This window comes from Meleagris gallopavo, chromosome 9, assembly GCF_000146605.3.
Source record: "Meleagris gallopavo isolate NT-WF06-2002-E0010 breed Aviagen turkey brand Nicholas breeding stock chromosome 9, Turkey_5.1, whole genome shotgun sequence".
Classification (NCBI taxonomy): Eukaryota; Metazoa; Chordata; class Aves; order Galliformes; family Phasianidae; genus Meleagris; species Meleagris gallopavo.
In genome coordinates, this window is record NC_015019.2 from 15,646,928 (window position 1) to 15,664,532 (window position 17,605).

A 17,605-nucleotide genomic window follows, 5' to 3' on the forward strand; every position below is an offset into this window, starting at 1 on the left:
TTCTCTTCCTTTACATTCGCCCACCAGGAGAAAACCTCTCATGGGCACCAGCCAGCCCTGAGGATAGAAATACCTCCTATGACAGGCATCAGAACTTAGAAACATTTGGACATACAGATGTGCCAGACATAAAAGGCATGTGGAATATGAAGGTCACTGTCTCACATATCTGCGTGTCACTGGAGGAAGGTACAAAATATTCCAGTAGGGCCTGGAGACTCTGAAGAAAATCCTCAGGTAGGTAATTGGCTTTGGGTAAGCCTACACCTTTGGAAGAGACGTGCATCCTTGTTTGAACTGGTTGAAAAAAACATCAAAGGAAGAGAACTGCACACACTGACCAGCCTGACTCTTGAGAAAAGGTCACTCTTCTTTAATCTGAGCACTAACACAAAGCCACAATATGTGGTTTCTGGAGCAGAGACCTGACAAGTTTGCTGATCAGTCTGGTAATGTGCCCAAAAGTCTGATAGCAAACTCAGAACATGCATAGATTGTTCAGCGATTTATGATCCATTTATTTCTGCTATGATTTGTGTTCTTAAATAAGACCTACTTTCAGTTCTCAAATCTAGGTTCCCTAACAAGTGCTGTCCTTACAGAATGAAATGGCAGTCGCCAGACCTCCGTGGTGACTGCGGACAGCACCTTCCCTGGGGGCAGGCACTGCTCCTGGGGGGAGCCTTGAGGATGGGCCCTGAGGAGTCCAGAGAAAGAAGAATGGAAAGGGTATTGGTGCTGAGGCAACAGCTGTGGGAAGTTTGTCCTTCAATCTGTGCCATCACAGGCAGGAAGCCTTGATGGTCTTCCCTTTTCTCTTGCTGGATATACCTGCAGTGATGTAGTCAGCATGGAGATGTTACTGCCTTGTAGTTGAGCAGCCCCTATAGATTCCACACACAGCACTAATCTGACTTTCTAAACTGCAATCAAACACAGATTTGAAATATGCAAATCCAGAGTTGTCTTCCCCCTCAATGGGATGCTATCAGCAAACACAGTTGGCTCTAACGAAGACAACTCACCATTCCCTTGAGCAAACTGGATGGCTGGATTTAATACTGCATATATTTGTGAAATTTTTTAGCTACCTTATGAGAAGATAACAAGGAAAGCAGATGAGATGGAGGGAAATGCCTAAAACCAACAGTTATTCAGCTGACAATCTGGGGACCTGCATTACTGACTTTCCCTGCAGAAACTTAATCATTGTTCTTGAATTCCAGATTAAAAAACAAACACAAAACTCTGGAAAATGTTGCCAGAAGATATTTTTAGCACGAGGCACCAGCTAGGGATATGCTTGGATGATTTTTTTGTCAAGTGAATGGTCCTGCTGAAATAAATGGGATAATATGCCTATGAAAGTGTTGCACAACTGGAATCCACTTGTTGGACTTCTAATGAGACAGGATTAGTACCAGAGTATTTGTCTCAGAAGCTACATTTGGTTTGCCTACAGGTTTTTGTTTCCTAAACAAAAATTTGTAAATCCATTTCTGATACTACAAATTCAAACAATTTTGCTCATAAGTACCTTAAATGAAATTAAGGGAAAATAATCATACTACATCCATGGGACAACACACGACATAACACTTGCATGTGAAAATGTCTGACAGGTTTGGTTGCAAAGCAATGGACTAACTGTATTCAACTGCTTGGCTAAAGCTGATTGAGTTACAAAATCCAACTGGGAGGAAATTTTAAGATCTTTTAGAAATACTTCAGATTGTTTTGGATAAAGATTTCATGAAAAGTAAATTCAAAAGACAGACAGTGAGTGCAATAACAGAGAAAAGCCTCTTAACAGGGATGGGCTATGTGCAAACTAAAGACAAGAGCAAGGGCTATAACTATGCCAAAGTGTGAGCAAGCTATTGTAGAGTTCAGGGATACCCGGCAGCCCCAGCACCAAATCTTTAGTTACACGGATGCTAATAACATGAATAAAAAGTGGAATCAAACATTCAGTAAAATTATAACTTCTTTGTCTTTCAGCTTCGAATGGCTGCAGAAGAAACGTTTGCCAGTTGTTCTGCTAGATCATTTGCTTGGTGTATGGCTTTTGTGCTCGGCTTTGAAATGGTTCGAATATTTTTCTCTCACTTGCACATTATAATAAAAAGAGTGAATAAAATGTAAATGGACTCAGAAAGATCAAACGAAAGGCCTATTCTCCAGCTGAGAGTGGGCCCAAAGTGTTATTAATCTTGGCTTGGGTGTTCTCTTGAAAAAGATTGGGCTTTTGCAAGAATATAAGCAAAAGGAAGAAAGTAAAAGTTAAGTTTCTTTCAGTTCATGGACTTCCCCAAGGAGAATAGTTACCATATTGACTAAAAATTACAGGGTAGAATGCAATGCTACACATTAGTATTACAATCATTTAGTAGTAGAGTTACTGTCAGCATGGCCTTGTGCTATGTTCTTGAGACAGAGCTCCCTTCTCTGCCTGTTGCTGTCTATCACCAGCATCTCTGGGACACGTGGCAGTGATTCAGTCCCCACACACCAGCCCCCCGCTGTACCTCAGGGCTGGACTGAAATGGAATATACTGGGAAGATACTCAGTGAAAGTATCTTTTGGATTTCTAGGATCTGTTTATAGCAGTGAGGTCAGCTTGCTACTAGTATACAAGACAACGTTTCTAAAAGAATGCTAATGCTTCATGAAATTTAAATGATACTTTTGATTTATTCTGTATCATAAATCCCCAGTTAAATGTATGAGGCGGTTGTAATCAGAGGGTTTTTTAGTCTTAAGACAAACGAATTTCCACATGTCAGTGACAGATAGTCACATAGATTAGGTCGTGTACCAACCCTGGCTTTGTGGTAAGCCCAGACAGAGACACTCTCTGTTTTTGCTTCCCATGATGTCTATCTGTTCAATACCTCTTCAAGCATGTTGTGCAGAGAGGGCTGCAGGCATTTTGGATTGCAACCTGGCACAGCTGTGTGTGTGGCCATTCCCATGGGGCAAGGCAAACAGCAAGAAGGCTGGGCAATAGCAAACTAGTGACACAAAACTGGACCCTCATCAGAAAAGGTGAATTCTACCACCTACAATTTAGGCTTGTCAACAGCTCCAGCTGTGCAGAGGGAAGGGATTCATATCCCCAAAAGCACTGATGAACAGTTTGGACTACCAGCTGAATTTTTCATTAGCAGTATTTGCATTTGAGAATTGTTTAACTGGTCTTTCATTTCCTGTCTCATGTTCCACTTAGCAAACCACGCCTGCCTGGCACCCCCTGCAAGAAGCACCGACAGTAGAAATGCTGCTCTGGTGGATGAGGCTTCAGGACCTTAACCTACTTAAAAATAATACATTATTAACATTTGGAAAAAATATCACAGAGACATTTCCTGGTAGGTTACGTGTAAGTACTGCCACCAACTGTGGACATCAGTGAGGAATTTTAACTTTACTAGGTAACTGGTTGGTCACTGGGACTCAAACCTCAATGGACATTTAATTAATTTCTAGGAATGGACAGTTATGGAAACATTAACAAAATGTATCATCGAGAAACCACAGTTCCTGAAAATTTCAAAAACATACCTGTTCCAAAATGGTGTTTATTCTGTCTACTTCACAGTCAATTAAGTATCTTTTTTCTTGTCGTCTGTCCATTTCTTCTATAATTCTTCTGAATTCTTGAACATCCTTTATGCTTCCTACAGATCTGGCTGTCACTTGCCAGTTGTTTTGAACTGCTGCTTCCATAATTGCCTGGAGAATGGAAAATCCTGTAGCAGGAGAGATAATGCAGCCATTTAAAATCAGAACAAAAGTAAAAAGTATTTTGGATGTTTAATAAAAGGTTTGCAAAAATACATCATCTAAAGGGACACAGGCTAGCTAATAACCTGGAATTGTTTCATTACTTGAGAGAGCTACAGCATAAGGACCAGTTTCTTATTTCTGCTATGCCACTGCCAAAGTCACTGACTTCAGCAGAACTGTTTGGTGGTATATGACTGTGAGGTGCATCAGAATCTGTCCAATATATCATATTATGACCCTCTCAGGGATGTTTATAGTCGCACTGGGGTTGATGCCAGCTGAGAATAGGAGCCTGCAGCCATTACTTGGGCAAAAGTCCATCAGTTTGAAGAGCCGGACAGAAGGGGTAATTTGCCTGTGCAGACTGCAGCAATGGGTCATTAATTGGCAAAGGTCCAAGCATTGCACAAGAATGCCAATTAAGGCATTGTACCAGCTATTGGAGCCCTGAACCATGAGAGAATATTTTACTGACATTCACTCTGACTTCAAAGAATGTTTTTTAAATACGGAGCGTAGCAGCATTACACTTTCAATGCTTCTGCTGAGGTAATACCAACTTATTCAGCAGCCAAAGCAGCAGAGAGAATCAGCATGGACCAACCAAAGGCTGCACTGTGGGAAGTTATACAAGCAAACAACATTTCATTTCTTGGGAACAGCTGTGCCTGGGCTGCAGGAAGAACTCAAATCCCCAAGTGAGAGATGGTGCAACTGCGTATGGCAACTTCCTTCAAGTCATGCTATGTAGGGGAGTCACTGGACACAGATTTGCATCCCTTTATTTTTGTATGTAGCTGAGAATTTGGTGAATTGCCTGTTTTGATTCAGGAAATTCAATTTTTTTGCATTGTTCTAGTTCTTTCCAAAGTGGGTAGATGCCAGTCAAATACAGAGTTCATCTCCTTCAAACCCACACAGTCGTCTCCAGTGTGGATCCTTTGTACAGAAACATCCACATGAGCTACACTTCTGCCCAGATAATTTATAGGCAGAGCTTTCTGTCTAATCATTTGGTCATGCTGTGGATTTCTTATCCACATCCAGGCCTGAGAAGTTCAGGATTTCTTCACACCCACAAACACCTACATAAGCATACATGCTCAACAGATCAGTTCACCATGCTCTGTGATAACCCGTCCCCTGTGCTCCTGAAACTGAAAAGACTTGGAGTTACAGAGAAGCAAAATATTCACTGTTTCATGCTGTACCAATAGCTATCTGTCATTGCAGGGCTCTGCTGATAACAAACAACTTGTGCCGGAGTCTGATTTTCTGCAGCCTGCTGTAAATCCACAGCAGCCGTCTGAAGGCAGGAGTTGCACCATAGCATCATTACAGATACAGAGAAGGAAAGGGTGGTTTTCTAGACTGCAGTTAGATTATTATAATTCACCATGTGACTTCCTTAAGTCTCACACAAATGCCCTTACTCTCCCAAGGAAACCTTCTCGATTCTTCACGCTTTTCCTTGTATGAATGTGCTCTATTATCCCACGATAGGTGGTGACAATTAATATGTACACTGGTTGGGAATTCTTTCTGGCATCTGCTTTCCCCTGAGACTATTGAAACAGAAGCATTTACATATGTATAGTACAATGAACTCGGTCTTCCTTAACATTGCATTTTACAAAAATGGCTGTGATATCTGTGACAGCATTATGATTCCATGACATGTAGGAGGAAGATCTAGGCCTGAGATACTTGCTTGGCTACAAATTAGGAATCCTGATGTGAAGGCACAAAAAGCACTAATGGGGACTTACAAATACTTTGAGTATAAAGATATGTTTTTTTAAAAAAGTGATTCTAGAAAGCAGTGAATATTTATAACTTTGTTTCATCATTCATATGACATGCAAGTATGAATCTTGAGGTTTCTTTAAACAACAGAACACAGATCATAAGTATTTTTTTCACTCAGAATTGAATAAAATGGTTTAACAAATGGTAAAAAACATGGCACTTTAAAAAAATCAATAGCTCTTTTTGGTTTATAACATACAAAGCTTACAAACCGTCTCAACGAAATAAATGGAAACAACTGTGCTGGAGTGCAGATGCCATCGACCGACTGCCATGTACCCTTGTTTCATTTTTGAATCAGAGCTCACTTCATCAACCTTGAATATCTCAGAAGAAAGCTCGGCAATTTTTCTGATTTTGTCCCACTGCATGCTTGTGTGCGAGGTGGTGTTTTTGCACATGTGTATTAGTGGTTACCATTTCAAGAAAGAGAAAAACAAGGTTAGTCAGTGGCCTTTCTCCTCTTTGTTAAAATACAGTAATACAATCACAACAGTCTCAATGCAAAAAAAAAAAGGTTGCAGAGCTTCCCTATTTAACACACCTATGGTCACCGTCTGTGCCGTGTCAGCCAGCTGCTGGAGATGCCTTCCCCACCAAGGGAAGTGCCACTTGCCCCTCCTGTGACAACTCCCTGGAGACCCTTACAAGTCCCTTCCCTTGCTTGTCAGAAACCCCAGTCAGCACTGCTGCTTGCAGGAAGGCAGTGCACCTGCTCCTTCACAAGCATGTGTTTCCCAACCTCTAGTACCTACTATGCAGATTGCCTTCAGCACTATTTACTACATTTTACGTTGCACCCCATTATGTGTTATTTCTATAGACATGTCCAGGCTTCAGCTGTACTTCACCATTAACAGTGCTGTTATATAAGCAGTGAGATTGTGTAAATAAAAAGACCATTTTATCTTCAAATATGAACTCTTTTTGCTCCTTAACAGAGCAATGCAAGCTGTGGCTCTTCAGGGGTACGTCTGGGTAATGAATGCACAAATGGTGCTTCCTGCTTTGTGCACATCAGTGACCAGACCTGCACGCTGAGCCTTCCCATCTCCTGCCCTCCAGCCAGTGCACTGCAGGGATGCTATACAAAGGATGCTCATTCCAACACCCCCGGTGGTGCGGATCTCTCAGGAGTGCCTCTCAGCCCAGCCACCCTGCAGGAAGGCAGCCAGACACCCAGCTATCTCTGCTTTGTAGCTTTCTGTGGTCTGCATCATTGCTACACGGAAAGGCTAAAGGACTGGCAATCCATAACAGATATGTGAAGATGCAATGCAAAAGGGTTTTTGTTAATATTGTTGCTGGTCTATGCTGCTTCAAATGTTAAATCCAAAAAATATTTATAAGGCAAGAAAAAAAGACTTTCTCCTCTGAGATGACAGCAACAAGGCCATCTCTAAGCAGGCTCACAACACCATGATTGAAATTCAGCAGTTGCTTATTCTATAGCTATTGACATAAACATGTACAATAGGAAAACCTCAGTCAGCCCCAAAGCTGATCTTTTAAATACTTTCCTTAGTCAGACTGTGGCTATGAAGGAAGCAGGATGAAGAACACACTTCTCTGGAAGTGCTGCTGCTGGAAGTGCATCCTGCATGAAGGGGACAGTCTCTTAAGCAGGGTCTGTGGTGACAGAACAAGGGGAAATGGCTTCAAGCTTAAAGAGGGTAGACTTAGGATGGATATAAGGAAAAATACTTTTACAGTGAGGGTGCTGAGGCATTGGAACAGGCCATCCAAAGAGATGGTGGGTGTCTTGTCCCTGGAGACATTCAAGTGAGGCTTAATCAGGCTCTGAGCACCTGATGAAGCTGTAGGTGTCCCTGGTCACCGCAGGGGAGTTGGACTAGATGACCTTTAAAGGTCCCTTCCAGCTCTAACGATTCTATGATTCGACGCCAGCCTTTCTGATGACATCATGTCCCTTTGCTATGACATCAACACATTGGCATTACTGATATACAGACATGTCTGGCCACATGATGACAAGGTCCATACTTGGCAGGTCATACAACAGTCTTGTTATGCTTTGAGTGCTTCTAACCGTGTCCTGCAGGGCTGCACCTGTGACTGCTGAATGCAACCACACAAGTCAGTCTGACCTGTATCTACTAAAAGTATCAACTCTGGACTTAATATTCAAGTGCAACGTAGTCCAACTTATTCTTGAATTATTAATGATTTAAAAAAAGCTAACCCTCACCTAAACTGTCAGCAAAATGACTGGGCTGGATGAAACTACAGCAATAAAACTCAAATAAAACAAGTGCCCAGCTTACTACTTAGTGAACTGAAGCAAGTACTTTGATTTTTGCTGACTGAAGCTTGCAAAGAGAGAAAATATTCATTACAATTTTTCCTCAGAGCATGGAAAATATAATTTGTTGCAAGGCTGTATCTGTGCTTTAAACAATCCAGACAGAATTACATTCTGGGCAGTCCTCACTGCAGCCAGACTGAGACATACACACACTCAGTATCTTCACAGGAGGTAATGCTTACGTCTTTGTCTTTCAGATAGTTAAACGTCCTTTTCACCTCTGCTGGTAGGGCCAGACATTCTTGTATCAAAATAACTTTTTCAACCGTTTATGAAGCTCACAAAACATCTCCCACACCCCATAAGCAAAATTCATCTACATAGTTTGCTCAGCCAGATGAAATTCTACATAATTCATAACTGAACTTATCTGACAACAGCAGTCGTTAATATGCCATGAGTAAATGACCACACTGGAACATCTGTAAAATCACACGAGAGCCCTCACAGATGGCACCAAAGTATTAAGAAAAGATTACCAGTGATGTAATTAACTCTTTTTCTGAATGTTCCAGGTAAGATCTTGGATCTTAACCTCCATTTAGAAATGGAAGATTATTTACTTGCAGTCCCTCTTTCTTTTTTCCTTGACGAGTACAGAAGACCTTTAAGGTCTTATATATTTTCCTGGAAGGTAGCATGTTTTTGCCTGTGAATATCATGAATATCAGCTTGGATTCAAACATTCATATTTTGAATCTGTGACATGACCCAAAGAACTGAGATTCTGGCTCATGAGCCAACTTTAGGGATTTAAGTGTGTGCTCACATTCGACCAGGCCAGGAAGGAGGCCATCAAGGTAAGTGTTTCCTCAAGCCAAACACAAGTGCTATGATGTCAACTTACTTTTCGAGGGTAGCAGAGGTCTGTAAGGTGAGATACACACAGATACTCTGTGTGTTTGGACCCGAGCCTAGCACTAATATAAAGCAAATGGATCAACACGATACGTGTGATTAAAAACCAGCTACCCAACTCAAATCCTGCCCTATCATTCAAAGTGCAAGCATGTTAGTTTGGTAAGCACCCTTTGCACAGCTTGCGTCTTCTCAATGATATTAAAGTAGGGGAAGAAGCAATGAATGAGCTGCTAAATTAATTATCAGAAAGAGATGGGGCAACCAAACGTTACACTAGAATGTTCTCTCAGTCTAAAACATGTATGTTCAAATTATTAAATAAAAGCTGAATAACCACATTCCATCTGTTTTCGACCTGTTTCTGTCTGGTAACCAACATGTGAAGTGCTACACTCTGCTGTTCTGCTAGCAGACAATCTTCTAGACCAAGCAGCAAACACATTCTAATGTTAGTTGTTGCTTCTATTTGGATTCAGTAAACTTCTAGTCTCCCCTGTACACACATTATATTACTGCAACCTGTCACCCATAAACACAGAAATCTATACAAACAGATACGTCGGCTTGGTTGTGTGTAAGTGAACTTGCTTGGCTCTAAAAGAATTTACAGGAACCATCTGGTCTGCATTTGTTCAGGATGGGATATAGCTAAACATGCAGGAATTCAGATCTGCCAAATGCAAGTAGAAGCCTTATTTATTTATTTATTTTAAGTGCTTCTTTCAGAATGCTTTTCACCTTGATCTGCTCTTCTATAACATTCTTGCATCTAATTCATCTCACATTTTACCCAGGTTTTAGGTTAATGCAACTCAGTGATTTTGAATACAGCTGTGCCAGTGTAAAATGAGAGTAATGTAGTAAGGGAGCAAAGAGTACAATAACCAAGGGCAGACGTAAACATACCATAAGCAATGCTGTCACTTCTCTAAGAGGACTTCTACATATGACTTTCACAATTATGTTGATAGGTCTCCTAGCATACGACATATAGGTACACCTCAACACAATATTATGATCTGAAGTTCATTGAAACAACTATGTCTAGTTTTAGCTTTGCCATTCGTTATTTAAATATTTTCAAGTGAATAACAATATTTGAGCCGTTATAGTCTTCTGGATGCAAATGGGTAACAAAACAGATGAGATGAAGGCACTTAAAAACCAAAGCATTCTACCTGGGGAAAATATAACAGGTAAACAATTGTGCAGAGAATGCAGAAGAACTAGCACAGAAGACAAAAGAAAGCAGTAAAAAAACTGAGAAGTGACAAAAGGTGAAGAGCATTCTGTTGTCCAGTAGGCATGGGCTGCAGGGTATCGTCTCTGTACTTATTACAAGAAAAAAACTTTTGATACTTACGCTGTCAGAAAGATGACAGAGATAGTGGTGAGGGCATCCATCACTAGAGGATGCTGAGATCTTGGAGACATGGGCCTAAGGGTTATGGAGGAGAGACCTCCCAGAAGGAAAACATTTTTTACACACAAGCAGTGGAACCATAAAGCTGCACAAACATCAAAAATAATTAACTTCCAAGTTTTAGGACCTGAATGCAAATAATTAAACGGCTTAAGTAAAGAGTGATCTCATTTGCCAAGTTCTACACTGAGTCAAGGGCTTTGTCTCTCTCCAGCAGAGACCTAAAAGCCTGAAATTACAAAGCAAGCACAATACTGTCATAAACACAGTGGGATTCAAAACTTGGAGCTGAACTCCAGTGATATTCCTGCCCAGTGCCTATTTCCTGAGTGCTCTGAATTCTCCAGTAAGGACATGCTCCAAGAGACATCAGCAAACTCAGAAAACATCATTTACTGAGTACAGTTCTGCATCCAACTGCTGTCAGGAGACCAACAACCTAGCCTGTCAGATGCCACCACGTTGACCAAGATGAGGCCCTAAGTCTGCCCTTAACTTCAGGCACATTTGGACGACAGCCTGTAATGCTATAATGTGATGGAAAGCACAGCAATGATAGCAGGACAGCAATGTCCCAGGCTGCAGCATGTGAGGATATGCCCAAATGCAGCAGCCTTAGACACAGAAGCAAAACAAAAAAAACTGCTTGACCTTGGAAGGCCTCAGATAGGCAGGGATCCCCATCAAGACACCCCCACCTCCACTGCCAACCCTTAAATGAGGTCTGGGAAGGGGCGGATCCTGGCTCCATCCTTCCAGTCACTCAGGTGCATTGCACAGACCTGAGCTCCCACAGGTTGGCCCTACTTCCCCACCAGGTGCTCAATCACTGGTTCAAGCCATGACTTAGCATTTCCACTACACAGTCCCTTTGATTCTCTTTCTAGTTTGAGAGAGAGAGAGAGAGAGAGAGAGCATAAGAGAACAAAGTCTTTTTCCATGTTTGTGAGAAGCATGGAAACCAATGAAAGGTAACAGAGAATACACAGAAGTTGTGTAAGGCATCATTTTGTAGGAATCATTCACAACCTGTATCTGCAATTGAGAAGCTAAAAGAGAACAAAAATCCCAACGTGTTGACTAGCACTCAACTGATGAGGCTAATTACTGCATGTTAAAAATACATACCTAATTGTGTTTACATATTTATCGCAGCAAAAAGACTCTAATTAGGAGTCACAGAGTTAGCAATTACCAGGCTGGAAAAGAAAACCTAATGTCTGCAAGACAACTGAAGCACATTCCATGTGAAGCCAGTTCTCAAAGGGGAAGCTTACAGAAGCCAAAACATCTGCAGATGCTGAATGACGAATCCAACTCATCTTTTGGTGACACAGTGATCTTTGAGGGGATATATCTGGCTTATTTTATCACTTGGAGAAAGACAGAATGGAAAGCCACAATGGTGCAACAGTGGGCTGCTAAGCACCTTACTCAAGGCTTGCTGAATTGAGTGGGGTGTTGTAATGAACACTGACTCTATCTAGGGAACAGAGGGCCTGCTCCTGTGCACAGTAATGCTGTCCTTCCTATTGCCATACGTTACTCCAGAAGTACATGTGGGCACACAGTCTACACTTAACACAAAACAGAGCATATCACATGAGATGTTTTAATATCATTCACTTTTCAGAAAAAAATCTTAATAAATAATAACAACAGAATGAAGAATGAATTGTCTTATACCATACAGAGAATCAGTAATAGGGCCAAAATTCAATTTCAGTTTTTCCTAATTCACATATAGAGATTTATTTCAAGCCACAACATAGTTGAATATCAACATTTAAAGATTCCTATTTGTTAGAGTGCACTGAAAGCTACCTATCCCCTTACTGATATGGGATACTGATGGGAAGAGTTTCTTATTCTTCTGGGTGAAGTTGAATAATTTTGATACAACTGCAAATAAACTTGAGAGAAAAATATCTTGTGGAATTATTATCTGAGAAAGGAAATAAAAAATAATCCTTTTTTTAATCTTAAAACATTTCTTTGGCCAGAAGAGAATGTTAGTGCATTTATTCTGATGCATTGGAACAGGGAAACTTATCCACTTACCAACAGCAGAGAATTTTTAAAATAGCTAAAACCCGAGTTTGTATATCATATATAAACCCCTGCATTCATTTAAAGAGCTGCAATGTAATTTCAGTGAATTATGCAAACTTAATTATTGATTATTGATAACACAAGGTAATTCTTTGCCACGATATGCACAGAGTTTTTAGCATGAGTATGCAAGAGTATTGCCAACTGCTTTCTTAAAACATGTCTAGAACTGCTGAGTCTAAAAAAAATGATAAATATTATTCCTTTGAAGAAACAATCACAGGAGATTATGGTAATCAGACTATGAATTGAAATACATATTCATCACAAAAGAACAACTGAGTTCACCTCAGATCAACATCTTAGACAAAATTATGCTAGTTGAATTGTCTTCAAACATAGTAAAATTACTCTTTGTATCTGACCTTCAGTCAATCACGTTAGAAAAATATTTATTCCTCTCCCTAACCTTTATCTACACTTTCCGCTTTTCAAGCTACCTGAGCAAACAAACCTTTTGCCTCTGAGAATTTTTATTAACAGATGCTATCAGCCTTTCAAAGTCTCTCTTCATCAACATCTCACCCTTTGGTATCCTGCATTTTAATTGCCCTTGCAGCTGGAATACGTCTCACATCTCAACCAGTAAGTTAATTTCCTTTTATTTATTCTGAACACTAAAAAAATACAGCAATCAAAGGGTGAGTGCTGATTTTAAAAGTATTCTGAAATTTAAATGAGTTTTTATGGTAATATAGATGATAATTTATGGATCTATACTCACAGCATGCATGTGTGTTTCTTTTCAGCCACTCAGTTTGTTATTTCTGCCTTTTTATTGCCCATAGCTAGCACACAACACTTTCACACAACACTGTTACCTTTATTTTTTCAGTTCAATCACTTCCCTTCATGACAACCAAGTATTTCTTAGTTACAAGGTCTCACATTAGTTTGAGATAGATCTATACTCCTCCTTGACTACTTGGCATTACTTGGCCTGAACTGGGATTGAACATACAAGTGCAGTTAGACTGCAGTGACCAGAGCATCGTATGTCACCCAACTTGCTGTATACTAAGTCTTGCTGCAGTGAGGCCACAGGATGACAATGCAGAAACTCTGCAGAAGATTAGCATGATGTTGATATACAAAATCTGAATCAGCATAAAGCTTGGGGGGCTAACAAGTTACCTCTTAACACAAACGAGGTGGCAGAATGAGTGCTGGCTCAGTGCACTGCACTGGTAACCTAACTCCACTAGCTTTTGCACCACAATGTGGTGGATTCTGTGGGTCAACGAGACCTGGTTTATCCTACAGGATGGTGATATATATCAGGCACACTGCCTGCAGAGCTGAAACTACCAATGGTCAGCCAGGACATTCATAGGTCTTCACTTCTATTGAAGAAGGAAGGAGAGCAGAGGCGAATATGTAACCTTGTTGTTAATATGTAGCCTTATAATCCTATCTGAATATTAAGAGTTTGCTTCATTATATCAAAAACATTAAGAATTTTAACATTGGTCACCTCTTCTCTGTTCATACACATTAGTTTTTGGGTGCAGATTTGTATTTTGCAGTTTCCAAATGCAGGGGGTGCAGTCAGTATCCTTAGCTGGGGAAAAAAAAAGCAGCCAAACAGATGTATGTATTTGTGGTCAGTTACTGAGGATGCTATACCTAACTTAGCTCATGGGGACAGCTTAGATGAAACATTATGCTGAAATATATGGAAATGTGTGAACGTTTCAGCATAGATATCAGTAACTAGAGACATCAATGTGATTCAAAACTTTAGCTCTAGCTTCATTTTTCCAAGTTTTGATATTCTCAGCTGGGGAAAAAAAAAGGAGAGAGAGCGTGTTCTCAGAGTTGGCTCCACACTTAAGCTGGGCCTCAGATTCAAATTTTCTAGCTTGTGATTACAGCACAACTCCTTCCAAGACATTATACCCAAGGATTGATTTTTTTTTTCCCCCCCTGCGGTGCCATCCCATTCATTTTCATGCTCCTCAAATATACTTTCCTGTGCAAATTCTAACACAGTTTTTATTTTTAAAAAAATTTAGAAATGGTAATATTATCTAGGCATGGGCAGAGTTTGTCTAACTTACTACTCTGAGAACTGACGATTTAGAAATACTAGTCTGACGGGCTTCAGACAGAAACAGGACTTAGGGAACAACATAGGACTGTGAAGGCAATTTACACAAAGTCTCAGCTTTACCAGGTGACCACCTTGGACAAAATTGCTTCTGCTTAGCACGGACCTGCCAGATTTTCAGAGGCAATTAAGATGCTGAAGCATCTCAGCAGAGCACTCCTCTGATTTAAAGGGCAACCAGCCATGTATCTCAATGAGGTACTTCTCACAATGTGACTGTATTTATGTTGAAACCCTAAATACCTCGAAAAGCCCTGTCCTGTATATCTTTGGAAATCACTTATGAAAATAGGATGTGTGCTTTTCAGGGGTACGTACTTTGTGGCCTGCTTAAAAAGTAGCACAGAATTCTCCACAGAATACACTGTTAATTAGCTATTTCATTGCAATGTGTTCAACAAGTGCACAGATAAGGACTGGCTAAATGGGATGTACGCATCCGAGAAAGACTATCAGTTGTTGCAGTGACAGAACAGTTAAAAGGAAAGAAGCTTGCATATAATCTACACACTCTTTATTTTCATAGTTCGAAGCTAAATTGTTCTTAACGTTTTCTCAGAGTTATTTTGTAAAATTAGGAAGCTGTATCAAACACATCCTTGGGACCAGTCAGCCTCAGTACTCCAATTACTTTGGGCTTCGCACCCAATTACACTGCCAAGTGTTTACTTTATTTAAAGCATTTATATGCTATTAGAATATTCAAGCCAATATACAGTGAAACAAAATAACTATTCTATTCCATTTGTTTTTATATTACGCTGATGCATGAGTCTACTCTTCCGTGACTCTGAAGTCTCACAAATCTGATTGCATGGTTAGCCATCTACAGTGATAAAATATGCAAAAAAATTTGTATTATCTAATCTGAAGGAGAAAATATATAGTGAATGGTGCACAGAGAAGAAGCACAAGCACTGACAGTCCTTATCACTTAGTTTATCATTACTGCAGTCATTCAGGCAGAGAAAGGTCTCACAGAACAAGTGAGGTCCCTGGCAGACAGAATGGGAAGGTTGTAAGAGTTCTGCACAAATGAACACTTAAAAACAAAAGGTTATCATTCCACCACTGCCGTCCTTCAGTAGAGTGGCACTTTTTAGATGTTTAGTCATTATTTTTTCCCCAAAGTACAAGAGATAAGATTTCTTTATGTTAACATTTTCTGCCACTGAAATAATCTCTATGCAAGTATGAGAAGCAAGGGAAAACCAGGTCAGTTGCGCCTGTGAGCAATTGGAATTGAATTCAATAAAAAAAAAGCATCTAACCTGACTAATTACTAGTGTACAGATGTTCTAGGCTCAAAATATAATGGCAAAGCTTACTTCAGGGAGTACCCCTCTGATGGTACTCAGCACTGACTTACCCTCACCTTGCAGTGAAATATCAAGCTAACATCTTTCTTTCTAAAGAAGGATGTTCTATTGTTTCTGGAAAAAAAAAACAACCCCCCAAAAAAGGATGTTCTTTAAACACCAGATTCTTATGACTGATATAAACTATAGCATATCAAAAGGTAATGAATCATATGTAATTCTATGCTCACCAGTTCTCATTTAGTCTTAGCTACCGATGCCAGATTTCCTTGGTGACTGTTTGGAGCATGTCCCATCACTTCCCTTATTTTTTTTTAAACTTTTTTATTTTGAAACAAAAAAACCTGTCTATACTGTGCATCTTCGCCCTCATTCTTTAGATAGCCCTCTTGGTAATGGAGATTTTACTGGCATCTTCATTTCTGTATACGAGAAGTAGCACTGTTGTCTCCCTTGCTACATCTCACATCTGCTCACTTATTCGCCCCATCGCAATTCACCTGTCACTTTGGATGATGTGAAACTGAGGGATGATTAAAACTGAAATCATGCTGAAATCAGCAGGGCTGAGATCATGGTCCTACCATGCAGTTAACCACGTCCCATCTCTACTGCCATTAATTATGTGTTGCATTAGTAGTTCAGGTACAAGCCACAGGACACCTTCACCCTAACTTAAGTACTTTCCTGAATGTCTTTATGTATTCAAGCTTCCAGAGGAGAGTAGATTTATGCCTTTATCTATCCTGAATAGCAGATGATAAACAGATTGACTTCCCTGTTCCTCGGCCATCCACATAGCACCACCACCTCATTTTTCCACATACAACAATATTTTCTTCTCCCTCTTCGTTCCTGGGAACGCAACACCTTGGGAGTTAAGCAGGATGAGGGAAGCTAAGTTAACAGTATGTGCTCTAGACCAGTTCTTTTCCATTCCATGTAGAGTTGAGCCTAAACATGAGCCTAAATCTGCTTCAGCTAGAGACATCTGGAATTTCTGCAGGAATTTAGAGCTCAGTTGTGAATATGCCTGCCATATTCCTGAAGAGGTTAGTATGAGTTTTTCCTAAACGAGCTCACAGGAAGACTGAGTTTAGTTCTAAGTATATAAGTACTAAAAAAAAAAAAAAGAAAAAAGGAGCTTGTGGCATTCGGAATTAAAAGCAAGCAATTTGCAATATTTTTCATTTAATTCTTTGGCTCATCAGGCCATAGCCACAGAGTGGTTTGTAATAGCTCCACTCTACATCTATACAGAAGTCTTATTTACAGTCTAGACCTGCAAATATTTCTTTCGAAGCAGAGTAATCACAAAGTGATTCACTTAACCCCAAGCACCAAACATGTCTCCAACAGCACTGAGTTCCAGGGAGCTTTGCCATTCACTGCAGACAGAGCAGCATCAAATGCTGTATTGAACTGTGTGCAACATTCAACACAGAGCAGCAAGATTACTCTGTGATTTTGCACTGCATTTTCTGCATTTTTCCACTTTGCTGGGGGCCTATTATGTCTTGTAAAATACAGTAATCTGGTTGGCCTCTTAAAGTAAAAAATAATGTTGTTAAAACTAAAATTAATTTGGCCAACTGCGCACTAAGTTATTACAGAAGCAGAAAAATAAAATTTAATTTTGTTACAAAGTAGAAATGGGGAACTGAACCTCTTCACCCACATCTGTCAGCTTTATTATCTCCAGCTCATCTTTCTTAGCTCCCTCCTGATGGATGTCTTCAAACACCAGGACTCTAATTTGTACCAGCAGCACTTACCAAAGTGGAAACTCGTGTCTGTTAACAAGAAATTAGTATGTAGCTGTCACAGTCTATCAGGAGTAACTTAGATCTTTTCT

General features: G+C 40.1%; 1 protein-coding gene across 7 annotated transcripts in view; it reads right to left on the reverse strand.

Annotated features, from left to right (window-relative positions):
* GRIA3 (glutamate ionotropic receptor AMPA type subunit 3) overlaps positions 1 to 17,605 on the reverse strand; it is a 238,597-nt gene that overhangs the window by 71,059 nt on the left and 149,933 nt on the right. For all 7 annotated transcript variants that reach the window (XM_019618294.2, XM_031554701.1, XM_031554700.1 and 4 more), the window contains one exon: positions 3,566 to 3,753. In XM_019618294.2, coding sequence (XP_019473839.1) covers positions 3,566 to 3,753 — 188 coding nt within the window. The remainder of the gene's footprint in view (positions 1 to 3,565; positions 3,754 to 17,605) is intronic.